Source organism: Harpia harpyja, chromosome 6, assembly GCF_026419915.1.
Source record: "Harpia harpyja isolate bHarHar1 chromosome 6, bHarHar1 primary haplotype, whole genome shotgun sequence".
NCBI classification, from domain to species: Eukaryota; Metazoa; Chordata; class Aves; order Accipitriformes; family Accipitridae; genus Harpia; species Harpia harpyja.
This window is the reverse complement of record NC_068945.1, coordinates 12,270,867-12,297,953: the sequence shown is the minus strand read 5'-3', so window position 1 is coordinate 12,297,953 and position 27,087 is coordinate 12,270,867. Positions and strand designations below refer to the sequence as shown.

At 39.9% G+C, this 27,087-nt stretch overlaps 1 protein-coding gene and 1 long non-coding RNA gene across 6 annotated transcripts in view; one reads left to right on the top strand and one right to left on the bottom strand.

The window, feature by feature from the left end:
- Window positions 1–16,569, top strand: part of LOC128143515 (solute carrier organic anion transporter family member 1C1-like) — a 59,649-nt gene extending 43,080 nt beyond the window's left edge. For 4 of the 5 annotated variants that reach the window (XM_052790819.1, XM_052790814.1, XM_052790818.1 and 1 more), the window contains 13 exons: window positions 728–869; window positions 958–1,090; window positions 3,219–3,334; window positions 4,143–4,289; window positions 4,404–4,502; window positions 5,873–6,115; window positions 7,002–7,166; window positions 7,675–7,870; window positions 9,340–9,502; window positions 10,935–11,125; window positions 12,385–12,449; window positions 14,285–14,402; window positions 15,276–16,569. In XM_052790819.1, the coding sequence (XP_052646779.1) occupies window positions 728–869; window positions 958–1,090; window positions 3,219–3,334; window positions 4,143–4,289; window positions 4,404–4,502; window positions 5,873–6,115; window positions 7,002–7,166; window positions 7,675–7,870; window positions 9,340–9,502; window positions 10,935–11,125; window positions 12,385–12,449; window positions 14,285–14,402; window positions 15,276–15,492 (1,995 nt within the window). In that variant the 3' untranslated portion in view covers window positions 15,493–16,569. Of the gene's footprint in view, window positions 1–727; window positions 871–957; window positions 1,091–3,218; window positions 3,335–4,142; window positions 4,290–4,403; window positions 4,503–5,872; window positions 6,116–7,001; window positions 7,167–7,674; window positions 7,871–9,339; window positions 9,503–10,934; window positions 11,126–12,384; window positions 12,450–14,284; window positions 14,403–15,275 lie in introns of those variants that run through there. The other variant, XR_008235777.1, reaches the window with a different exon arrangement.
- A 1,284-nt stretch (window positions 16,570–17,853) lies between these two features.
- On the bottom strand, window positions 17,854–21,046 carry LOC128143514 (uncharacterized). The gene is made up of 2 exons (XR_008235776.1): window positions 20,546–21,046; window positions 17,854–18,586 (listed from the first exon to the last, which is right to left on the bottom strand). It is a non-coding gene; the product is annotated as an uncharacterized LOC128143514 (long non-coding RNA).
- Window positions 21,047–27,087: the final 6,041 nt, after the last annotated feature.

Genomic DNA, 27,087 nt, shown 5'->3' with positions numbered 1-27,087 from the left:
ACCACCTTCCACATACTGGGACACCATAAAAACTTGCATAGAGCCTTTGTTTTGATGCCATAGCTATCTATATATTTGAGTTAGAACCAGTTATGAACTGGCCTAAAATAAGTGACGTGACCCAAGCAGAAGTTAATTGGGGCTAAGATTAATTTTAGGTTGGACTAGTATCAGTACATCTATCCTGATTAGGTGTTTTACCTCTGGCAAACTTTACATTTCTGCAACATCTAGAAATCCCACCATTTTTGCTGCCCAACACAGGGCCTCAGCTATTTGATAAATTTAATGTCAGGATATAGGTAAGACAAGTAGTCCCCAGTGAGTTGTTTGCCAAATTTAAGTAAGTTCCACAGTCCATAGGATTTCTGCTTTGGAACACCTCTGGCCAGCAATGCAGGGAAGATCGGGCTTTCTGGTCATTAAGACAACTATTGCAAACCTGAACCCTAAAGCAAGCAGCTGCTCTCAGTGCAGCACGTAGCACCGGCCCTCTCCAGCAGGGAAAACCAGAGCAGGAGCAGACATTGCTGAGAGACCACCCTGGCGCTCCACAGCATTAGGGTACATGAAAATTCACACACAATGTTGTCACTGCAATTTGAGTAACAAACCTATACCATGATGATGATGATTGATTGCTCCACACAGTTTTAAACATATTTGATCCCTCTGTGACAAGTTTCCCTGCCTCTACCTCCCATTTTCTGTCTTAATCTTTCCTCAGGCATTTCTTGCTGCTTTATCATTCAGCTACTTGAGTAAAACTTTGTCTGGCACGATTATGAAAAGTTCCATCACTCAGATCGAACGAAGGTTTGACCTGACGTCATCTACTGTTGGTTTCATCGACGGGAGCTTTGAGATGGGTAATTGATATTCCATAACATGCAGAAAACTGTTCAGAGAAATACAAGGCACAGCACTGGGCACTAATTTTCGTTCATTACCTTCCAGGAAACTTGCTGGTGATTGCATTTGTAAGCTACTTTGGAGCTAAACTTCATAGGCCCAAAGTAATAGCTATTGGATGCTTTACTATGGCTTTGGGAAGTCTTTTAACAGCAATGCCTCATTTCTTCATGGGATAGTAAGTACTAATCAAGATTAATTTGGGCAACCTAACATTGGAATTGGATACTGCTTTCTGGTTTTTGAATGAAACTTGGTATATAGTAAGTCTTAGATTTCCAAAGGCCTATCGAGCCTCACCTCGATGTGCAATGAATCATGCTTGACACACACATCACTGTTCATTAGGTCTGGTTGGAAAACTATGGCTCCTCTGAAGTAAAATTTCAACTTCCCCCAAAAAATAGGAAAATCACAATGCTTTAGTTTTTAGTCAGACTTGTCCAGAAAAGAGGCAAGGAAGGAAATGATTTTACAAAATCATTAGAATTTATTTTTTCAGGAGGAAACACTTATCTATGAAAATCTTATGAAAATTCAATTTTCAAACAAAACATATTGTTCTTTGAAAATCTTCATCCATGCTACTATGCTGGTGCTATTGCTTTAATGAATTATTTACTATTCCTGAATAGCAAACTGTAAGAGCTCCTTATTGGGAAAATCAGTGTTAACCTAAGAATGTGGCATCATTGGTTGCTAATAGAGATGTCTGGATCATATAGGCAGGAAAGCCAAACCATTATGAACCAGAATAAAATTATGAGAAATGTAGAATTCACCTATGTGATTTCCAGAATAAGTTTGTACTGTTTTGAACAGGATCTCAAAGCTCTGAGCGGGTAACTTCATATTGAGTGACATCTCTACCTGACTGACTTTATAGTAACAGGTAACTCTCATGTAAAATCAGGGATTCAGAGCTTACTCTGTGAAGAAACCAACTCACAAAGATCCTCATTAGAAGAAATCTTGCTCCCTGAAAGAAGAAACCAGAGCCTTGTTGTGTAAGATGATGCATTTTCCTCTCCTGTGGCAAACAGCTGCTCCTCACACAAAGCAGCCTCTCAGCTTCACGCAGAGCCTGCAGATGGATCAGTGCTGGTAGAAATGACCCCAGGGTTTTTGCCTGTTCCAAATGCACATGGCTGGTTAAACTGATTTTCTGTGGCTGGTTAAGCTAATTTTTATTCATCTTCTCCAGGCTCAAAGAATTACCGCATGTTGCTTATACACAATAATGTTTCTAGCCATAGCTTTGATACAGTGATAGCATATAGAGTAAGACATATTTCTGTTGCTCTCTTAAATGTATTAGAGTAATTTTAGGTATACAACTGTAAAAAGAAAACTGAGGAATGCTTTTTATCATGATAGTGGATCTTGTACTAGCATCACACTTTTATTTTCCACTCCTTAGGCCAAACTATGTATATTGCTCACCTACATTGGGAAACTCATAGTTTCTCATGAACCTGGGCCTGAATTTTTATGAGCAAATTGTTCTGCACTGTATCTCCTGATAAATGCTCTTTGTTTCAACCTGAAAAATAAGCCTGCTTGGTCTAACAGAGCCAGCCCAGTTCCTAGAAGCAGAATGTGTGCTTTACCATGTTGTTCTGCTTAAGCTAATTGTACTTTGCACCTCAGCAGGTCTCGTATCTGGGAAAAGGATCATGCTAAAGCATCTGAAGAGCTACCAGCACCTGAGCTGCTCAGCTGCCTCCCTGCAGCATTGCCCAGCTCCCTGTAAATACAGCTAAAGAGTGTCTTTTAGCCACTAACTTTATCCAACCACTACTATACAACAGCTCCTTCTACAGCCAATGCCAATTAGCAGGCAAACAGGTACCACCTGAGGATGGCTTCTCCTCACTCCTCTACTCCCCCACCACCCCAAAATACGTAAAGGGGACTTCCACTCACACTCAAGAGATTCTTCTTTATCTCCTTGACTGTGGTGTCAGCACAGGGAGCTCACTTGGACCTGACCCGACCGCAAATTTTGACACCAAAAGTTCAATCCTATCCGAGTTACTTTCAAAAGCCCTTTTGAATTTTCCAGCTTAAAATGTTATGTCTTCTATGCAGATGATTCCAACTTTTATTTGTTCTTCATTTTAGTGTTTTGGTTTTTCCAAATGTGCTTAAATAATCTCTTTTGCTCCTTCAGTAGCACTTTGTGTTGATATTTAAACAAAGATACTTTTCTGTTTAGAGAAACAGTAGTCGAGTGGTTCCTGCCCTACTACTCTAGTATTTCCCTAGTGCACACTGCTTCTAAACCTACTATTGTGTGTTTTCAGTTATAAGTATGAGACAGCATCACATACGGCTCCTTCAGCCAACTTAACATCAAGCATAAATCCCTGTTCCCTACATCAAGGTCTGAACAAAACCTTGTTGGAAGTTTCCCAATCAGGTAAGGAACTGTAATTCTAAGTACAAATACAGGAGCTAGTTTTATCCTTGGTTGCAAGTGCAGTAAATCATTGGCCCAGGCAAGTCGCTCGGTTAGATTTCCAACTTCAGTCTCTACCTGTCTGGGAACATTACCAACACTTAAATGCACTTTGTGTATCTCATTTGCAGAAGAAACATTCAGCAAACACCAATTATAAGGATCCAGATCCCCAGTTTCCTATGTTCATACTTCCAAATTACAATAAGATCGCCCTAACACTGAAGGGGATGCTGAGACAGTGTTTGAAGGGATTCAGTTGCCCAGGACCTGGAGTTGGGGAGGTGGAAGAGATAGCATACAGGACACGAAAGTGCATAGAGTTAACTGGAAATAAACGGAGTTTTCCATGATCTATCTTACAATATGGAATACAGCAGTTTTACATGTTGCTTTGCATGGGACATAGGTAGAGAAAGCAGCAAGCTGTGCCCCAGAAAACACCTCAAAATTCTCATGTTAAAGATATATGTTACATGCCAGGTAATATATTTATGACAATATCAATCTGCCGGTTTTTTTACATGAGCATTTTTTCTGATGGCTGATACCTATATTCTAGAAACCGAATACAGTGGAGGCAGAGGAAAGTGTTATTAAAAGATTATTATAAGGTATAATGAGGTTGACGGCCTTTCATTAATCTAAGGAAAATGCTGTTAATGCCTTAAATACTAAACTATAATCGTTTTATGTGCTGAATTCCCTGTGATTTGCACTGTTTCCCATTCAACTATTCTATTACAAAGATGTAAACTCTCACCTATAGGCTGTGAGAAGGAGCCATCATCATATATGTGGATATATATCTTCCTGGGAAACATGTTACGTGGAATTGGTGAGACACCAATAGCACCATTGGGCATCTCTTATCTTGATGATTTTGCTAAAGAAGAGGATGTTCCTGTGTATGTAGGTAATCTCAACATGAAGTAAACTGAGAGATTTGTAGTATGAGGTGAATGATCCTCTGCAGAAGAAAATGTTCAACCATTAAAATGTACTAGTATCTGCTTCATTATATTTTCAGCATGTTTGCACACAATAGCCATGTTGGGCCCAATGTTTGGTTTCCTGTTGGGATCTTTATGTGCAAAACTGTACGTGGATATTGGATTTGTGGATTTAGGTAAGCAAAACAGAGGAAAAATTAAAGTAAGCTAATACTTGTTCATAACAGGTTCTTCTACGCAGTTGCATAAGTTTTTATGATATTAATTATAATAATATAATTTATATTTAATTTATATTGATTTCATTAATTTTATTATATACTTTTTTACAATTTAATTAAATTACTGGAAGATTTTAGGGTAAAGGCAGAATTAGACAGGGAACATGTTTTAGAACTGTGTTTTAAGATTAAATTATTAAAATACATGTTTAACTTTAAAAGTTAGTTCTAAGAACTCTCACAGACCTGAGATGTTTTACTAAACTGGGATCTTAGTGAAAGGATTCTTCTAGCATAGCCGTTTTACAGTTTTGGTGGATTACACGCCCTTTCAACTGAGAATTTTACATTATTTACAATTCATGTAATGTTTGCAGTACATTATACACTTTTTTCCAGGCCTTGTTTATTCAGATGAAAAGAAAACACATGTATGTATTCACATCTGCAAAATGCCAGAGAGGGCAAAGCAATCCCCATAAGTGGTGGCCGTGGTCCTTCATCCTGTTCCCTTTCACTGGAAGAGGCAGGAGCCATCTCTGAGGTGGTGTTTCCTGGCCAGCCCACCTCCCCACCGCTGGACCAGCCTGATGGGGAGTCGGGCAGTATGGACTGGTGATGTCTTGCTCAGGAAAAGACCCACTGTAGCAGCAGCAGTGGGTGACCCTGTTTTACTAGCAGGACAGAGAAGTTTTCAGATCTTCAGGATCCTGTAGTTAGATAGATGAACTATTTTGTGTTTGCCCTTTGTTAAGCTAATGTTTGATTTTACTTAAGCGTAAGGACAGTAAGCCAATTCTGGTCACGCAGTGAAAAGTCTTATAGTGTTGGTCCACCACCAAACATGCCTGCATGTAACAATCATAAAAACATAACCAACTACTCTCATCTTCCTTGCAATACAAAGTTTAAAGTCTTGCCTAATCTCACCGATGCCACAGAGAATGCCTATATGCTTAATAGCAACCTATAAAATTCAGGTTAGCAGAGGATGGTCTCGGTAGAAATGTATCAGCCCTAAAAGGATTCCATGCTTGGGGCCTGTCTGCCACCCATTTGGTTTCTTATGTGTTGGGTAAGGACCTCTGTGTTGCCATATATGCCACAAGACAGCAGTCAGCATAAGATGTAGAAAGGCAGATGAAACATAACACCATTCAGAGTATGATTCCTGATGCCTTCATTGCGTGAACACTCTCTCATTAGATGATTACCATTGCCACTGAAAGTCAGATGTTGTAAAATGTAGCTATTTTAGCAGATAAAGGGTGGGAATGTTCAACATCTTCATTTAGGTAACTTGTATCTGTTTCCCTCAATTCTAGGAAGCATCACTATCACCCCGCAGGATTCCCGCTGGGTGGGTGCGTGGTGGCTTGGTTTTTTAATAGGTGGAGTAACCAGTTTCCTAGCTGCTATTCCATTTTGCTTCCTACCAAAGAGTCTGAAAAAGCTGGAGGAAGCCAATAATGACAAATCTCATGGTCTCTTGGAAAACATGGGTGCCACAAGGAAGAAACTTACTCCTGCAAAACCTAAGCCAAGGAAGTGGTCAGTAATACTGAAAGGCAAGTGTTTTGCATGTTGTATAAATGTGAAAAGCAATAGGCACAACGTACAGTGGGAATGTAACAGTTCTGCAAAATATTTTGCCTCCCCTGCACTTCAGTCTAAACCAGTTATCTATCCCCAGGAAAGGAGGGGTCTGCTAAAGATTATTAGAAGTCAAAGAGCTTGTTCAAGACTGTGAGGTTCTGCATGCATCACCTGCAATGATCGCCTGAGTGGCACCTACCTCTAAAATTTTGTGCTAGAAGAAATTTGAACAGTGGAAAAGTTGTTTCTGTATCAGAACCTAAAGAAAATATTAGAAGGCTCCTTTTGTGATATGGAAAGCCAAATTATTCATCTGATCATTATACAGCTCACAGAGACTCTGAAGCATATTGCTGCCTGAGGAAAACACAGCAGGCTTGAATATTAGCTCTGGTTGTGCAGTACTTAGGCTAAGAAAAGGGTGGAAAGGTGGTGGGAAGAGATGGCTTTGCATCATTAGTCAAATTCTCCTGTCTCTGTTCAGATCCCAGAGGAAGACACTGGGCATCTCCACAAAGGCAGCTCTCACTTAGCCTTGAACCTGTGATAATATTCGTGTTAAGCTGAAAGAAGTTTTTGCTGTGTAGAGCCCTTTTAGTCTTCATGTGCAGATCTCACTAGAGCACCCAGGCCCTAACCCATACTTCCGTCTTCTTTTAGGATTCTATTCCTGTATCTCAACCTCTGGTGTTTTTCAAGAACCTTACTTTGCTTTCAGATACTCGCATGCAAATGAAGATCAGTATGACTTGCACTTGGACAGCTGAGAGAAGGATTTTGCCCTAAGTTTTGTTGATTGCTTACCAGTAATTATGCCATGCATCTTTCAAAGCCAATTCATATATCCCTTTCTTTCAGATTTCTATACCTCCCTGAAAAAAGTATTGAGTAATCGAATGTACTTTACATTTTTGTGTTGCTCACTGTTACAGTTCAGTAGCTTTATTGGTTTCTTGACTTACAAACCAAAGTACATGGAACAGCAGTATGGACAATCTACATCTAAATCTAACTTTCTAATAGGTGAGTTACACCATGTAATGACTGCTTATGCTATAAGCAGTGCATGGGGATAAGTTCTGGCATGCTTTTTCTGGGACTGAATTCCTTGCAGAACAGGCTGATGTAAATGGCAGTCTCTCCTGAACTTGAACTATATAAAAGCAGCATACAAACTATAGCTTTGGTGCCTATGGGACCAGAATAAAGTATTTATATATTGTATTCTATTCTATTCTATTCTATTCTATTCTATTATAGCAAGGGCACCCCAAATATGCAATGAATGTGGTGTGGGAGTTTTAATTGCTGCAACATCTGACAACTGCCTTGCAATGGAAGCGGGGTTTGAGGGTTAGGCACTTCAGAAATAGTATATGCAACCCAGGGATTGAGCTGAGCACAAAGCCACTTAAGAGTCATCACAACAGAACATAAAGCTGCCAGGGACATCAGCCTGAGGACAGACTTTGGCTCTTGAGCCCATTGTGACTCTCTTATTTTAACATTCCCCTTCTATAATCTCTTTCAGGATTGACATCCTTACCTCCTGTAGGTGTTGGGATTTTCCTAGGAGGGCTCATAATGAAAAAATACAAAATGGGCATCATTGGAGCAACCAAGTTTGCATTTACCATGTCATTTTTGGCCTACGTCTTCAGTCTCCTGCAATTTTTTGTTGGCTGTGAGAACCATGTAGTGGCAGGAATTACAGTGTCCTATGAAGGGTGAGTATAAAATGAAGAAGAGTATGTTTTTCTCTGTGGCAGCAATAGTTCAAAAACTGTATGATGACATCAAGGCTGAATGAGGAACATGCTTTTGCAATGCTTAAGAGAAAGTGAACACTACCACGTGTCATTGTGATAGTTTTGTTGGTCAGCAGAGTGTGAGCCTGCCAAAGCACAACACTGGTTAAAGATTATACATTAGCAAAATTGCATCATTACCGACGTAGGTTGTTTGGCTGTGTGAGGTGGTATTGCTGTTTCACACAGTGCTATCTTTACACCAGAAGCAATTTTCTAGCGAAGTGTATTCAGTAAAAGGGTGAAACGTATGTAACAGAGAGCATTGGTAGCATATCCTGCACAGAGATGGAAAGACTGCAACATGCTAGACTCTCAGCCTGCTGTAAATCAAAATGAAGCTTTTATGCCTACTGATGGTCTCTCCCCTCAGGAGAAAACCAGGGTTTAAAAGTTACAGGCTGTTATTTTTTCTTGGAGTGAGTGAAAATACCAGTACAGGGGATGCATGCTAGGATCTGGCTGTCCAAGGCACCCAGCAACACGCTAGCATACAGGTTGTCACTGCCTCGTGTCCAGCCTGCTCAGAGTACCTCATGGCTAGTGTGAACCTGTCCGCATCTCCCTGAAGACTTACCCCCAGTTCAATAATTTGTCACTACAGTTCATTTATCAAGCCATACTGGTTCACCCCAGAAAATGTGGAACTCAACAGGCAGGATGCCAAGGGTGTTTGTATTTGTTGGAACCTAAGGACTAATTGTTGCTTGTCCTATACTCTGCAATGTTTTCACTAAGAATGCAAATGGTGGACCAGGGAGTATGCTTAGTAAGCACTGAGATGAAAGAGATGGCAAGCACATAAGCTTAACTAACCCACAAAGGAGAAGCTAAGGGAAGACATCCCTCCTTGTTACAGATCTCAATACCCAAAGGATGTCTGAAAGTAGAAGGGAATACTGCATTATCCATATCCTCTAGGAGGAGTTAGGCTAGGCTTTAAGAGAGCAGTATTTTTTACTATGGAGACCAGGAAATCTAGTTTCTATCATTGGTGCATTTTTACCAACAGCTAAAGATGTACTTGATAAGACTGTCTTAACTGTTGCTAGCTCTACATTGAGTTAGGGGGTAGTCTAGCTGACCTCTCAAAACCTTTTAGCTTTTTCTTTTTCTTTTCTTTCTATACCTGCCAGCTAAAATGAGTTGCAACATTTGTATTTGTTTTAAAATTCTTTATAATCTAGTAATCACTTTAATAATATCAGTGCAAGTAGGATGGAATCTCAAACAAACAGACCAATACTGTAGAGACTCAGCTATGAAAATGTATGTCCTGGGCATATGAGGTGGGTTTCAGGACAGCAACATTGTCACACACAAGGGACTACACTGACCTCAGCACTGAATTACAAATTTCTTACACCTGTCTGAATTTAACTTCCAAGCAAACCCATTCCGTACCATGAAAATGCCATATTTTCTGAGTGCCACTCTAACTGCAAATGTGCCTCCAATGTGTGGGATCCTGTGTGTGGAGACAACGGACTCACATACGTTTCGGCATGTCTAGCTGGGTGCACGACTTCGGTGGGACATGGAAAGAATACAGTAAGACTCTGTTTCAGTTTCTGAGGTTTTCTACTAGCTTATTTTCCATGTAACATCAGGGATTTAGTAGTATAATGCATTTAAGGAAAGCCAAAGTTACTGGGGACCAGTCAGTAAAGTATTTATGATTTCTGGCTACAAACAGCACAGAAGACATAGAGATTTCTTTGAGTTACAGCACATTAAGCAAAAAGCCCTAGGTCTTTGTTGTAGATATTGATTTTCATGTTTTGTACATTGAACACAAGGGGGGAAAACAAACAGATCAAAGTGGTTACATGTTGCCTGAAGGTTGTCCATGGCTTGCATTTCATAAACCTCATTTTGGCTGCCCTGAGGTTTTAGCCAGCAGTTGAAGTACACTAAGATAGGGTAGTATCTTCCCTGATGCTGACCATTAATGTGTAGGTATGAAGAATGATTTGAGGGGAGGCAGCTTGGTTCCTCAGTGTGAGACTCTGGGGTGGCAGGATACCACTTATTTTTCTGGCTGACTGGTTTCTGCTCAGCACAGAGTGCTGGGGATAATGCACAGAGTCCCAGAGAGGAAGCTCTAGTCCATGGATATAAGCCTTCCTTGGACTGTGTCATTCCCACGTTTTCTGATACCAGATGATCACTACAGAAGATACATGGTCTGGAGCTGTCTCTTGCACTCCAATAGTTTTTCTCTCCAACAGATTTTTATTTGTGGCTGGTTTCTCTCTGCTGTGTACACTCATCTTCTCCAAAAGACATCCTTTGCTTAAAATCTTAAGGTGGGAGGCAGGGGAGAAGGGCTCAGCAGCATCTGTGACAGTGGGACTACTGCCTCCCACATAAGTCTGTCTCTGTAGAGGTTAAGGTTTGTGGCTCACAGGTCCCCTTACCTCAGCACATCCTCAAGCCCCTGAAGCCCTGGTTAAAAGCTATTGCTCTTAAGCTATCAGTACACCCACTGCTGATCTCAGGGGTCTGCATGAGCTGTGTTTTGACAGGTAGCTGCTGCTCAGAGCTGTGAGGTACCTCTGGTGGATGAGCGTTAGCAGAGAGGGACCGGTGATCCAGGTGCTTTTCACAGAGACAAATCAACTACCAGGTGGTGTCACCTAGCAGCCAAAGGCACAGCTCCTTGAGCCTCACTTTTCCACTTCAACTGCCCTCCAGGGACACAAAGGCTGAGGCCGGCCTCAGAGGTTGTGCAGGTACTCCAAGCATCTTCCAAAAAGGGTTGCTAGGTCCACCGGCAAAAACATGCTGGCACGGAACATCCCTTCCAACTCTGAGCACTGTTTGTAGGAAAGAAAAGAAGCAGCTGCTGCCCATTGCCTCAAGAAAGGCAAATAAGATAGGAATGGGATGCTTAGGAAGGCTTCAGGCTCTGCCTGTGTCCGAAGGCAGGATTCCCCATTGCATGAGCAGTGCCCTACCAAATCCGCTTCGTGTCTTGCAGGTCTTCCATAACTGCAGCTGTCTTGTCATGAACTCCAGCAGTTCATGGACAGGAAATAACTCTGCCACCTTGGGGCAATGTCCAAAAAGTGAAGATTGTTCAATGAGGTTTATTTACTATACAGTGATACAAGTCATGAGCGGCTTTTGTTACGCTTTGGGAGGCACCCCAGCATACATGATTATGTTTAGGTAAGTAAAACTAACTCTGTACCAAAGGTTGAGGCTTCCCAATGAGGGGATCAAAATTATGTTTAGGTTCCTCTCTTTCCCTTAGGAAAAAAAAACTCTCTTGCAGTATAACATGCTTTCTTTAATGAGTTTTGTCATTTCCCATTTGTTTGTAGCTGTTAGCATCAAACCTTACCTTGCTGCTGTCTGTAAGTCGGTTCTAGTACGTTGCTGCCAACTACTGCAAAATGGTTTCTCTTATGCCTGTCATATGCCCAGGTTTTCCAGAACACGTCCTCTTTCTCTGCTTGGATATTCTGGCTGTATGGATTCTGAAAATGCCATGCATTTGTCAGGATTTCTGGATGTGGGGTTGCCCTAACAGACTGTGCTTATCAGATGTCTGGAAATTCAGGACATCTGAGGGCTCCGTCTGAGGCTCCTATGCTCATGTCTGTTGAGGTACACAGGTGCAGGTGTACCAGGATGTGATTTGGAACCACGTACACAAATTAACACATACTTTTCAGTAACCTAAAGAGAAAGCTCACTCAGTAGAAAAATGCATTAATGGTAAATTTAATGGTAGTCCTAAGGGCATTATATCATCCTAAATGAGCATGGAAAACAGAATGTGAACTCCCCTCCCTTCCTCATCTCTGTGAGACGTCTTTCTGAGTGTTGACCCTGTTAATATTTGTAAGGAGATGGCAGAGGCTGGATATATAACGGATTCAAGATCAGTGCCTATTTCTGATGCTTGTAGTGTGGTTCCCCATGAAACAGATGGGCATATTGCCAGACAGCTTTGTGTAGTTCAAGATGTGGTGTTATACAGAGGAATGTCATTCAAGAACGGAAAGATGCCTTACTAATGCAGCTACTTGCAACATTTTTGTCTTAGGACAATATGATATTTCCCATCAAGTGAGTAAGGTATATCCCATCAAGTGAGGAAAATGTATGCCAGGGAGTTAAGGCAGTTAGAGAGCCCATTTCAATAAAAGTAGAATGGACTGTGATTATGACTTTAAAATTTCACTTCTTTAATAGTCCTTAGTGAATGGACTTCCCAGGAGCTATGGGATGGAAAACAATAGGTTAATTCACCTTCTTCATACCACTTAACATGTTTTCAGCAGATGTAGGAAGCACTGTTCTTCCAAAGCTTGGCTTTCTGTCATTAGGAGTATTAAACCTATGGTAATTAACAGCAGTTTAATAGGCATGTCTAAGCACTAGATAGGCAAATACTTCACACTTATCCGTCTTTCTTTCAGATGCGTTCAGCCAGAGTTGAAATCTCTTGCAGTTGGTCTATACACACTGGTTATGAGAATGCTAGGTAAGAGAAATCATTCTGACTGAGGTGCTTGCTCGTTTGGCTTTAAATGACACCAATGCAACTACCATTTGTAAACCAGATGTATCCTTGAAATAGCTGTTAGTTCCTGGGCTGTTCCTGAAGATCCTGTTTTTTTCCTGAAGGTCCAATATTCAGTCAAGAGTTTATTGGGACACCAGCTAACACAATTCTGAAAATCTTTGACCTGCTGATTAAATGCTGTTGCATTTTGGGACCCTGGTGTTCCAAAATGGGAAGATTTTCTAAGAAAAATTAAAGTAGTATCTTGAGTTTCTAAACAACACTTTAAGCTTTCAAACTTATGATTCAACCGATGCCTTATTGAGATAGAATGCTGCAAAATCAAATAGATGTGCTCTAGTAGGACTTCATTCAACACTAATACAACTCTGCTCATAGTAGAGTGTTTTCTCCATGTTGAAAATTCGCTTTCCTGGTAGACAGCTTAGATTTCAAGTCCCTTTAAACATGCTGCAATGCTCTTTTTTCCCCCCTTTTTATTTGAGAGTTGCTAATGAGATGGTTGATTAAGATGCCTAGGCAGGCAAGAAAACACTTCTCTGTTGCCTTTTGATCACTCTGTCAATGGAATAGGAATACCTGCATTTCAGAAATGTAAAGAAATGTGTGTGAAGAGACAAGCCACATGGGTTTGCTATGAAACCTAAAAAATCAACAGCTGCTTAAAAATGTCTACAATCAGAGCTAGGTTAGGGCTGTAGTCGGTTGTGATGGGACATTTTGAGATAGGAAGGTGTATCCACACTTTGTCCTCTTCTACTTTTCTCATCACACAATGAAGGGGCAGAATTTCTCTCCCTGCTCTCAGGACAAGAAATGCCAATGGGATTCCTGGAGCAATTTCAGCCATAGGAAATAAAAAAAGCATTACTAAAAAAGAACTTCCCCCTTTCTATAGGCTTCTGCTTCAGCACATTAAGCCAGCATGCTCCTTCCATTGCAAGAAGGGGTAGAGCCACTGTCACTGATTCAAAAAAGCTGGCATTTCTCTTCAGTGACTCAGAGAGCAAATCTGATGTACTCCTGTCTTCCTCTAAGGAACCTCCAAACTGAGCATTTGTCCCTTCGTACCCTGACTACAGCACTGATGATTGTAATACACAGGCCTTTATAGATAGATTACTGAGTTCAGACTCTCACAGGAGCCCCAGAGTAGAACAGACTGAGACTATACCTGTTTTTGCAAAATAAATTATTTCCTATATAGGAATGCAGGATGCTTCTGTAGGAACGAAGATAATGCGAAACATGTTCCTGTAGATGCTGAAACCTGGATTCCTCTGAAGTTAATACTCACCTTTACTTTAGCAAGGTTAGGATTTTGTCCCATGTCTGCCATGTTTTGCAGTAAAGTGTAAGCTCATATTTGGGCAAGTCACACTAAGGATTTCAATTGCTTTACCCTCATTCAGGCAGAAGGGACTATCAGCCAGTGTAGATAATTTAGGCTATGCATAGAAGCGGGAACTATGCATCAGTTGAGCGCTCCAAACGCACAACCAGTCCAGCTCTCCCTTGCAAGAGCTGAGCATGCACTGGAAACCAGCTTGAGAAACCAATGTGCATGACTACAAGCCATCCGACCACATTTCCTGGGGACTGATCATCCCCACGGCACGGAGAGGGTGTCCCAGCTTAGAGTTACTCTGATAAAGGAAAAACTCTCCATAGTCCAACCCACCTATTGCTACTGTTGCAGCATGCAACTTGCCACTAAGAAAATATAAAGCTGATTTCTAAAAAGATGTCTTTTCCTGTGATATCTTGTGACATTTTTGCTTGTTTCCTTGCAGCTGGAATTCCAGCACCGGTTTATTTTGGTGCACTGATCGACAAGACGTGCTTGAAATGGGGAAGCACAAGCTGTGGGGAGCGAGGGGCTTGCAGGCTATATGACTCCAATGCATACAGGTAGGCAAATTAGGGTACAAAAAGCCTCATGCATTTCCTCTCTACAGATAGATGTGCTTTGTTCTGTTATGCTGTATTCGTGAGGCCACTGATCAAAAATTATGGTCAAATACTCACTCTGGACTCACATTTAGGTAAGTCCATAATTCCTGAAATTGAGCAATCTTAAGATCAAATCTTAAACTCTTAGGGTTTTAGTCATCTTTTATGTTGTGCAAAAATAATTTAATATCAATGGCAGAGATTTCTGGAATTAATTATGTATTTTTAATATCCTATGAGTCAATTTAAAAGACCTAGGATTGTATGATTTACCATCAAGAGGAAAGTTACCCAAATTTACCTTATTTGCAGGTAGTTTGTTCATACTGGTAAGAACGTTAACTTTGTGCATTGGTGACATTTGAGAGAAAAATAAATGAAAGACAATCATACTGAGCAGCTGAAGGTATTGGTTAAACACAAACATTATCGGTCTCCAGGAGGAATATTCCAGATATTTTTCTCAGTTTCACCTAAACCTTGGCCACTTTGATGTGTTTTTTTATTTTTACATATAATACCCCACCCTGGTGATCTAAATATACTTCTGGCCCTAGAAAGTCTAAAGCCTTAAAGTGATCCAGAAATCTTCAGAAACAAAGGGAAGATGATGGAAGTTTTGCTTTGCAACTATCTTCATAAGCAGAAAGAATATTATCAATTGTTCAATGGAAGTTTTTGCAAGCAAAAATGTCCAGTTTGTGGTACCATTCACAAAGAATGAGTTTTAATGTTTTCCCCTAAGCTTTTTTTTGTATATATGTGATCCTTAAAAGCCATTAAAGTGTTTTTCTTCAGTGTCTTTGAAAACTTCTATGCTGTATCCCACAGGTATGTCTACTTTGGTTTATCAGCGGTGTTAAGAGGTCCTTCCTACTTGATTGCAATCTTGTTTTTTATATTGGTAAAGAAACACTTTCAAAATAAGAACTCCAGGCCTATAGAGAATGGAGGAAGAGAAGATGCTCCAATGAATAAAGAAGATAATTGCAAGAGCAAAGAACGTTTGCCAGGTTCTTCTGATACAGAGAATGAATCATGTATTTAGAAAGCCATTTAGACCAGCGTCATATGAATCAGGACAGCTTCTTTTAGAAACAACTTTCACAATGTTATGAGTAACTAAATAATAAAAAATAACACTGTTCAGAAAGTAAAACTAATAGCAAACCTGTGATCAACAACCAGAAAAACTAACATACAAGTATGGAAGTGCCTTACATGTACCTGGTTACGAATAACAGACAGAACAAGTTACGTGAACTGAACCGAATTCTCAACAGATAAAGGAAAACCTCTCTTGGCATTTCCAATAGAGCCAATCTGCAATTTTTAAAGGGTCAGAGATGATAGCTGGCAGAACAGCCACATGCCAAAGGCCCACAAAATGTGATGTTGATCCTGTACAGAGATTCATGCAGTAGACTGTCACAGGAATGACAAGCTCAAGGCTAAAAGCAGCTTTCTGATTTCATCAAATTCAATCAGAATTCACAGTAAAGCCAAAACCTTTAAGCAAAACACTTTCACCTTATCTAAACGAATCATTGTAACAATTTTCCGTCGCAAAATTGACAAAAGCAGTATTTTTCCAAAAAGCATTTTATCTTAGCTCAGCTGAAAATTTTATGCCTACTTAACACTACAAATAGGTTGTCATAAAGGAAATAATTGTTTTTTAAAATCTCAGCGGTGTAGCATTTTATTAAAAACTATTTTTTTTTTTTAGTTAAGTGACTATGAAACATAAGAAATATTCTGATGATGTTTTCTAAGCAAAATCCATCCAACATATGCAGGTGGGTTTATTGCTATGCCATGTACTGTCCAGCAGAGGACACTCAAACAATAACATTACCCCTATGATTGCTGCAAATACTCTACATATTTGTCATGTTCAGTCTTTATTGTTCTGGGAGTTCATCATCAGGCAGGCAAAACACTCATCTGTGTTTTCATGCACCTTAAAACTTTCTCAGCTCAAGCCTTTAGCTCATATATTCAAAGTTGCTTTTGTGTATATGTTGGTTTGTGTTTATCACATATGCGCCACTCGGAGATTGATGACAACTGTCGTTACTTTAAATAAAGACATGTGTGCTTGTGTACCATTTCACAACAGTGATTGAATTCTCCAGTTGATACTTTAAAATAGATGCTCAAGGCACAGTGGGATACAGTTAATAGACATGTTCGAGCAAAACGCTGAGTTGTTCTGAAATAAGTGTTGTCTGTCATGACAGTCACTTAGCAGTGATTGCAGCAGCTGAAGGGTAAAGAATGGGATTTTTTTTCCCAGATGAAGTGATATTTACTGAAGGCAGAGATTCTCCATCTAGCAAAACTGATATGACTCTTTCTTGGTCTTGTCTTACAATTGCATTTGCAAATGTTTTGACATATCCAGATACAGCCATAGGAATGACCTGTGGGACCTAAAGGAACAAACCACCTTATCGAACTACTGAACTCAGGAGTGAGTTTTGGCAGGGAAAGTAATTGCAACTGTCTAGTTCTGCTTGTCTTTCAGCTGCTTTGTCCAGATGATATTTTATTAACACATCTTGGTGCATGTATAGCTTCCTATGCCGACTTTAATGTCAGCGGTTTGGGTGACGTGTTTTTAATCCAAAATTTGTAACCTTTGAAAACACATTTTATGTGACAAAATATACCAGTTTTAACTGAAAACAAGAGCTAATTTCAGATGACAGATTATGAGAGTTACACACACGGAATGAACAATGCCAGAAGAGCAAGCAGGACAAATTATTTTATCTCACAGTGCAATACTGCAATTAATGTTTCTGCTGCGGTTGTGCCCCGCGCGTCCTTGCTGCACAAGAACTGCACACACACGTGCATGCACATACATGCACAAAATGGCAATCTCTGCTGCAAAATGCATGCGTTTGAGGTAGGGCAAGATATATATTGCCAAGAAGGAAATCAGCAAGAAATAATGATGACTGCTGCTAAGCATATTCAGGAGAGATTCGAACAAAACTGGAGAGATAATTTTGAGCATCTTTACAGTTCTGGGAGGAAAGCTTAGATTTTGTTTCATTGTTGTTTTTGAGTGGAGAACAATTACTCGGTGGAAAGATGTGCATGAATGTGTTTCAGCAATAATCTGTCACTGCAGCCACAATTTTTACACACTAAGTAAGTAAAATTAAACGCCTACATCTACTCTTTTATCCACTGTTGTAAATATACCCATCGCACCTTTTGCTTAACTGCTTAGAAAGGCAGGCTGATTTTATTCAGGTGCCTCCCTTTACACACTGAAATTTTGAACATTAGGAGCAATGCCTTTAAACTCAGAAAGGCATAGTTTACAATTCACAAAACTGGAAGTTGTTGCAACGATTTGGGCGGGGTGAGGAGGCACTTGGTTTTCTCTGTGTGGTTTGGGTTTTTTTTTTCCCTGAATAGGTTGGGTTTCCCGGCAGACAGTGTGAGAAAAAAGGTTTTATCTTTCACACTCAAAATGCCTTTTCATATTGCTGATTTGGTCCAAGCCAGGCCAGGTGAGACCCCTGCAGAGACAGCCTCAGCAGCAGTACAGGTAACTGTCAAGCAGACACCTCCCTGTGTTTCCAGAATGAAAGCTTACCAGCAGCATAAGTTTCTTGCAAACATTATCTCTGAGTTTCATAAAAGAGCATGAAAAGGGAGCAAAATTATATATAATGCTCTTTCAAAGTAGAATGGATGCAAGCAAAGAAATAGAAAAGCTGAAAGCATTTGCATTATGAGCTCTGGGAGAGCAGGAGCGAATCAAAAATTTGATTAAAAGTTTAAGAAATTATCTTCCCCTGCTAAAAGAAACACAGCAAAGCTGACATGTTATGAACTGCAAAATAAATTTACTGTGTTCAGTGCTGTGCACCATGGGTGAGAGAAAAAAAGTGCAAAAAGAAGAAAAGCCTTTTCCTATCTTGCTACTTTCTGTGCGTAAAGCAGGCCAGGGAATTATTTTTGTCTTTTCTGATAGTGTACAGGGAAGTAACTATATTGAATCTTTCCCACTTATTAATAAGTACCTGATTTCCAGAAACAGTATAGAAATACTTCTGGAGATAAGCATGCTTGGCTTAACGTGCTTTTAGGTGAATGTCTCCATTTCAAGACAAAAGCTGAAACACATAAAAGAAGTGGTTTTCCAAGGCTGTGTGTGGTGTCATGAGCTTTATGTCTGAATCAATGCAAAGCATTGATCATTCAGCTTTTATGTAGTATATGCTACCCCATGGACATTATCGTAGTTTTATTCTGGAGCAGGATCTACAGGCAATAAAATACATCGCAGAAATATGACACAAAACAAAGACAAAAACTTAATCTTGTCAATTTTATTTTGGTGACAGGTTATCTATTGGTGCAAATCCACCCACTGTGAATAACTTCACTTACCTGTCCAAGCTGGCACGTGGGCTCATTAGTGCTCAACTGAAACAGTGTTAAAGATTAGCTCTTTTTTTTTAATTTCAGAATTTATAAAATGGATTTCTTCACAAAATGGCTGTCTGTCATCCATTTTATCCAATGCAGCATAACATCAGCTCATGACTTTTAGTTTTAAACATATGAATTTTCTTTTCTAATTAAATTCTTGGAATTTAAAAAATACCGTTAATTTAATGTACCAGTGTGAAATATTCTGGAGTAATGTGAAAACACAAGGGACACTCTACAGGACTGTGCAAGCCCACCCTGAGTGCCCTCTTGGATTAGGGTCACAGACCTGACCAGGGATGGACCACTGATGTGTTCTGCTCACTTCAAGGGTAAATGTCTCATATGCAGTCAGATCTCTCAAGTCTTTCAAAAAGTGAATGTCAAATTGTTTGCTACGTTCATCCGGAATCGTAGCAGTTACTCATTATTTTTAAAAGGTGGTTGCTAGTGGTCAGTAAGAGTACTAGTTAGTTTTCTTAGTGCACCTTCTCATGCATGCTTTCTGGAATGTCTTACTTCCACACACACTAAGTACCTGCAAGTATTTACTTGCAAAAGCTTCTTAGTTTCCAATTATTCGTACTATTCTTTTTTTTTTTTTCTTCTTGAAAACATATTTTGAAGGAGAGTTCAATAGCTGACTCACTTCTGAATCATCATTAATTTCAGCCCACTAGTCTTTTTTTAATCCTCATTTTAATACATGGGACTTAAAGTTGTTTGTTGTTTTCATTGACTTTAGGAATGCATTGAGTTGCTTGAAAAGAAGCATTATGGAGGGTAAGAAATGTTTTTGCCATCCAGATCTCATAACTGCCCTTATTCCAGCCCTGTTTGACAAATCCTCCAGGGCTATAAGAAATTCAACAGCTAGTTCTTAAGGTCATCCAAACATTAGCAGGACTAGAAGACCTGCCATTGGGTGAGTTGTCATTACCTCTATATTGATGATGCTACTAAACAAGGGATGCACTTTGCTAGCTTATAGTCAATTTGAACTTGCAATAAATGCCAACATTGGCACTCATTGGAAAGCAACAACAGACAATGCATTGACCAATTAGACTCCTGTTGTTCCCCAAAAGCTTCAAGAGGACTGAAGGTTTCAACAAATGTAAAACTGCAAAACAAAACTGCCTTAGCAGCAGGTACTTATGGATGGATGGATGGGCAAACATACAAAATCAGAATAAAAACATGTCAAATCAATGTACTACCTAAATTATTTTATCTCCTAAAATGGCTGAATTGGTGAAAACAGTTGTCATAATACAGTGCAGAGAGTACATATGGGAAATCTTTGCAAGACAACAGCTCTTAAGCGTTATTCTGAAAGTTGAATTAAGAGGGAAAAGAAAAAAGACATGGGAATACAGGGAATAGGATTGGTTACAGTAACCAGACTGAATTGTCTGGTCCAACTTCTGGCATTAACAAAGCAAATCTGCAAATAATCCAGCCCAGTTGATCCAGGCGACCTCTGGGTAGGGACTGCATGCAGGGCTAGGATTGTTTGTGTTGATGCAGGAGTGAATCCCTGCACTGTGCAATTTCAAGTTGAAGAAGGAGAAAATCCTGTTAAGGAGTTATTCTCCTACTTGCAGTCACCTCTTTCCAAGTTGCTGCAACTTACTTACCTTCTACAATGACAGCTCAATGACCAGCACTAGCTATTTTTGTTCCTTTCTGGTTCTTCAGTTTTTCTCTTAGGTGGTGTCTTCTGGGATCTACAGAAACAAATGGAAACCATGGTATTTCCACTACAGTTTCCATTAGTATCTTCAGATCTTAGATCAGTCTCCATCAGCGCTATGTAGTTAGAGGAGAATGGAGGACAACTGAGCTGGAAATAACTATTATATTACACATAAGCATTTGAATGGTCTGACATGAGGAGTGTTCTTTACCTCCCCAAAATTAACTAGATAATCTATTACCCTCACACATGAATTCAGGGTAGCCATTTTTTGACACATTGAAGTCGAACAGACTACCTTGGCATTTGGGATGTCTACATCCACTTCCTTGCTCTGTTACAGCCTTATTTCTTTGGCCAAGAAATGCAAGCTTGGGAATCATAGATAAAATAGCATTTTCCAAAGCACTTAGAAGCCAAATTTATAAGCCAAACTTCTAAGTCAAAATTCTGTCTTTCAGATTTCTTTATAATGGCATCCTAATGGATGCAAACTCCCAAAAGCTTAACTCACATTCAGTAATGAAACAGGACCGTGTAAGCACTTTGAAAACTTCCATTTCGATGACTTGGATCACAGTAAGTGTAGATGAAAGGAAGTGCTTCAGGAGATATTTCCTATTCTAAAAAGATATAGCCCCAAAAGCTAGAACGTTATGTTCTTCATTAACAGTTATTGAGTTGCTTCTTCATTCTGGATGAGCTTGCCACGTCTGGAAAGGATATTGTAGCTTATAAGTGTTTTGGAAACATGATTTTATCTGAAGTCCCCACCTTTTCATTTCTTGACCCAAGAGTAATTTTTGCCTGGAGATAACAGCCCTGCCACTGGAAGTTTAGCTTTAATTTATTTAGCTTTGAATGACAGTAGTTTTGAACAGATCTTTGCCTTCCAGCTTTTAGGACAGGGTTTTGGCTTTCAGTCCAAACACTTTCCCAGAAACTGCAGCGGGTTTGTACAGCCTGAGCAGAAGTGTCTTTTTCATCACTGTAAGAGGTGGCAGCTGGATTCAGTAGGTTAAGTTCACTCAGCTGTCATCATACCTTTGACTGCAGTTTAAAAGTCCTCTTTTTTCCTATATTGCTGGATTATAACGTCATGATCTAGCCATTTTACTGATCAAAAATCATGTCATGTATTTGCAGGCTAAAGCCAGTCAGGGATTGGTAAACAGCCATTATCTTCAGAGAGGTTGAACCTGTTTGTGTGCTGGCTCTGAAATGACACTTAAAAAAATTCCAGCAAATTATAACTTCAAATGTTTTTGAGATGTCCTGATTTTTTTTTTTTAAGAAATGCATTATTCAGTGAGTCCAGTACTAGATTTTTGGAGAATGCTAAGTACTAATGCCTTAATCTCAATATTGTTACCTAAATTGCCTAAAATAGGGCACCCAAAAGTGGAACTCTCCCTCTAAACTCATTATCGTCTTTTGAATATGCAGATCAATACTTTTAAGTATTGATAGAAAACTTTTTCACACTCTCCTAAAGCCATATTTAATCAATTCTTCTCTTCACTTGTAATTTTATTCATGTGCTGATGTGTTCCTCTTTGCAAAGCAGGTATCCCAATGAGCCATTCTCCAACTGATATAATATTATAATTGGCCATTATAATCTTGTATGATTCATACCTTCCTCTGGCTATGAAGAGTAGAATTCTATATAAAAATCTATCTATCTGTTATGCTTAGGAGACTGATTTCTCACCCATGCACCTGCAGCTTTAAAAAAAGTTTGAAGCAATCAATACATAAAACCTGTCAGGAGCTCTTAGATATTTCAGGTCACATCATCATTATTATTACTATAACCTGTTATTGATACTGGAGTAATATTTCAGGTTTCCTTGGTCCTGCCAGGTTAAGTCAGGACTCGAGCACAAACTATGATTATATATATTGCTAACATATACTGGCCCTTGCTCTAGCCTAAGGAGAGATCAAGGGTGTCTGGCTTTCTGGGGAAGAAAACTCCAGCAGAGATGGGGCCAGCTCACCCTGAAGCTATGCTCTGAAGGCCATGCAGATATAACCAGCTCAAGCTGTGACTCACAGCTGTGGCAGGGAGGCTGCTGGCCCGAGAAGCCCATGGGATGCACAGAAGAGGACCAGCACGTTCGGGCAGAGCTGTGCTCTCCCACTGTTCATTAGGAATGAACACTCCCTGTACGGCCACCTCACAGTGGGACATCAGGCTCCAACATCCCCCTGTGAGCGAGCCAGGCTAGCAACCCACTTTTGTTATCAGGGAGACACATCCTGAGGGACGCAGTGAGTAGGGCCACCAGCAGCTGCCGGGGACAAGCCACGGCTCTCTCCCACATGGTTGCATATGGACCCTCTGTAGAGAAGCTCAACAGCCATGGCTGAAGGTATATTGAACCACCTAAAAGCAGGGTATTATTGCAGGATGCCTTCTGGTCCCATCTGAAACTGCTTTAATATCTCTCCTGTGAAAATGCCATCTGAGCTACAGGAGTGGCAGAACTCAGTAGGTGTATAAGACATCCAAGTCTGAGATCTAGTATAATACTAATTTTAGAGATATGAGCTCATACAAAAAATCAGTGTTCCATCGATGAGATTATAATAAAATAAATATACGTTCAAATGAGATTAATTAATTTACTATTTTTTGCAGATAACAGGAAGAGCATTTGTTCATTTATGCAGCAATATGTCCTACTGAGAAACATGAAATTCCTCATGATTTCTTACATGGTGATTTTGGAGGAGAAGAAAATGCTGCATTTTTATATAAATGCCTTATAGTGTAATATGGATGAGGAGATGAATTATTTAGGTATGACAGTCACTGACTCAGAAGGTCTCTGGTTTAAGATGCAGATCTGTTATAATAATTTGAGAAATACTTGTCAGATTTTTTCCCTCCACCACGTAAGTCTTACTCTGACCAAATCTTGAGGATTCCATGAGGATACTTAGTCTCCACCTGTATTTCCCTTATAACAATTTCTGTATAGCTTCTCTTTTAATTTTATTCCACTGATCTACTGAAATCTGATGGCCTGATGCTTCCTGGTAGTCTTGATCACTCAGGAGTTACTACTTTTTTTTTTTTTTTTTCCACTAAATGTGGTAATCACTTTACAGCACCTTTAGAAGACCCAAGGAAAACCACAGCGCTTCCATCCCATTGGAAATCAATCCCAGGCTTTCCGCTTCCAGTCCCACACCACAACCACTAGGCTATGTATCAGAGACACCCAAAAAGCAGTCTGCATCCAATGGGTGGGCCAGGCAGGAGCTCTTCCAGCACGGGGCATGGGTCAGCGGCTGCATAGGAAGTTCTTAACCATCAGCTTCAACCTCTTGGGCTTTCCAGTCTTTCTGGGTGGATCCTTTGTTCCACCTACATTGGTGGAAGTCAACCCCTGGCTCAAGCAGTGCATCCCATGGAGAAGGGGAAAGTCCCAGGAACTAAACTGGGACCATAAGTAAGTGCAGTGACACCATGGCTGGTTACAGAGGAGACCTAAATTTGGTCTCGCATGCAAAACACAGCCTGTCCAAACCCACACAATAACTCCATTGTGCTGCACTTGGTTGTGCCATGGGTGCCATGCCCAGGATTTGTTTGATGCTTAAAAGTCCTGACTGCACGAGGGAGAAACTGTGTCCCGACTTTCTTAACTTGAAACTGCAACACTGTTTTTTCAGACCTAAGCTAAGGGCTGCCATCTCCTGCAGGGTGCTGCTGGTGCATTAGGCAGGGCTCGGGCTCAAGAGTCCCCCCCGTCTGTAATGCAGATCTGGCCAAAGAGAGGGACAAACACCTTAGGACACATATAGCATGCTTGCATGTTTCCCATGACCACTGTCCACCCTCCACATCCATGGCCATACACAAACAAATTATTTACCTTCTCTAAAAAGCAGTCTCTGCCCTTACAGACCACTTTAATATTAGTGCAGAGGGGTCCAGTGAAAGAATCTGCTCAGCCTAAAAATTCAAGTGCATTTGTAGCAGGATTTTTTTTTCTTCTTGGCTGACTTTTTAACTGTGATTAAGTTATGCTTTAGTAGCTCAGAATAAAAATACGAATTAATTAGAAAGTAAGATATATAAGTAACACCAGACAAAATAACATGTGATTCAGACCTATATTAACAGTTTCAGCTAGAAAGAACTTTGACCATATTCCAAACTAGAGGTAGGCAAAGTGACAATATATTCCACAGTGAAAAATTGGTAGACTAAATCTAATGTTACTTTTCTACTATATTGTGAAAATATTTGAAATGCTTTAAATTCAGTTTGACAGCCTGAAGTATTTTCTGTTTATTCTGCAACCACTAGTACTCTATTCCCAATTTATTTTTGTGCCAGAATAGACAGGACTTGTTGATAATGGGGACACAAAACCTGTAGGAGGGCTTGGCCTTTGAAGGGTACATGATCCTAATGCGTATGGAAAACTGTGGGTTTAGGGCTGCTGGGTTTTTTTTCCTCTTTGATAAACAACTAGAAAATATCACAAAACCAGGTAGTCAAAGGTCATTACGTCTGCTTGATTATATATCTAAAAGTAAAGAAATGCCAAATAACTGCACTGTCTTCTGGGGTAAGGCTCTGTCTTCATAGTTATTCTGACAGAAGGACTTTGCTAATGCCATTAAAGGGATTTTTGATAGCCTCAAACAAGACTTGGGTAAACATAAGGCTCATGGCCTTAAACCTCCCACAGTATGATAAAAACTCACTGGTTTGGCTATTTCTTCATTGGTTTCAGTGGAACTACCATGATTTATGGCTCACCGAGTTGTCTGTAATGATCCCTAAACTACCTGGTTTGTCATCTTTATACAAAAGCATGCCTGACTTGGTGTAGTTGCAAATTTGCTTCCAAAATAGCTTTCCTGGTTAACAATTTCTCTTACCAGCTTAGAATACGGCAGGTTTCTCTTCCTTCCTGGAGGATCTTCCGAGTGATGGAGCTTAGAAGTGTCAGAGCTAGCTCTGAGCATGCTGACACAGCTATCACACAAGACAAAGATACCAGTTTTGATCCTAGAATCAGTAATGTGGCTTTGCAATCAAACGAGAGTCCCAGGGGCCTCTCTGCATCTCTGTTTGGTGAAACCTTGTCTTTGGAGCAGGAGGAATTAAAAGTGAGAATGTCTTTATCTCTTCTCTGTTGTGAGAGGCAAGGGGATAAAAAACTTTTGGAAAATGCCATTCAGTTAACCACCTATTTCATTTTTGTATATTCTGTGCTATTTGCATGTTGAAGAACAAATTATTCCCTTGAAGAAAATTCTACCTGCTGTTCACAGGAGAATGCTTAGACTTGCACGAGAAAACAGTGCATGTTGAAAACATAGGCAAGTGATATAGCCTTGGAGTTGGAAGTATACTGAGCCAGAGGTTCATTTAATATCACCTGTGGCAGTGCTTATGCTATTATCAATTTGGGACTGTTATGAAGAATGATGTTAATTCTTATTTGTTTGAAAAAGCTCAATTTAGCAAGTTGCATCTGGGGTAAATGTCTGGACATGAATCATCAGATCTGACCAGAATCTCATTTCTAGTCTGACATCAATTGTCAACACAGCTTTGATAAAACATTACCTCCTGGGACAATCAAGCAATAGGTGCAAAAGATGCTCTCATCAAAAAACCTGTAATATAAAAAACAATGTACAGAAATAAATACCCAAACAACAGAAGTAAAAGGGAAATGATGTTACAGTATGAGTCACCTGACTGAGTCTATATGTCTAGCACAGATCAGGAGTGTTTCTAGAACTGCCAATATATTTATTCAATGTTAAAACACTGTTTGCAGAAGGTGAAAGAAACACGATTATTTTCTCTGTGTAAAATTCCTGGGGTTCTGGAACTTGGATTTTTCTTTTATTATTTCTAAACTTAGGTGCAATATTGATATCATCTGCACTAGAGAAGCTTTCATTCCTGTTCCTTTATAACACACACTGCTTCCCCATATCTGCTGGCAGTTTATAATCAGAGCTGTGATTGTAAAAGACAACGTCTAAATGTGCTGGTCATTGTCTTTAAGCAATAAAATGCAAACAACTCCATCCCCAAGGCCAGGATATGAACAAATTCCTTTTAGTGAGTACCACATCAACCCTTTTCCCATTCCTGTTCTTGCACTTACACAGGCCAGATGGTAGAAAAAAAGTCAGAAGATCACTCAACATGGAGAGTTCCTCTCTTTAGCCCTCTGACCTGCTACTTTCTCGAATAAAGGGTGGTAGATTTTCTTCATATTCGTGCAGTGCTCTCTTCCATTTCCCATGGAATTTTAAGCTTAGGAAAGAAAGCTTGTTTACTAGTTTTAGGCTTATGCACAGGACTGCAGAGATCTGAGATACCCTTCAGAAAAGAAAGTGAAATAGCTGTGATGATGGAGACAAAACCTGCAATATCTTACTAGGCACGTTTGTTCCCATTGTGAAGATACATCATGAAATATCACACACCAA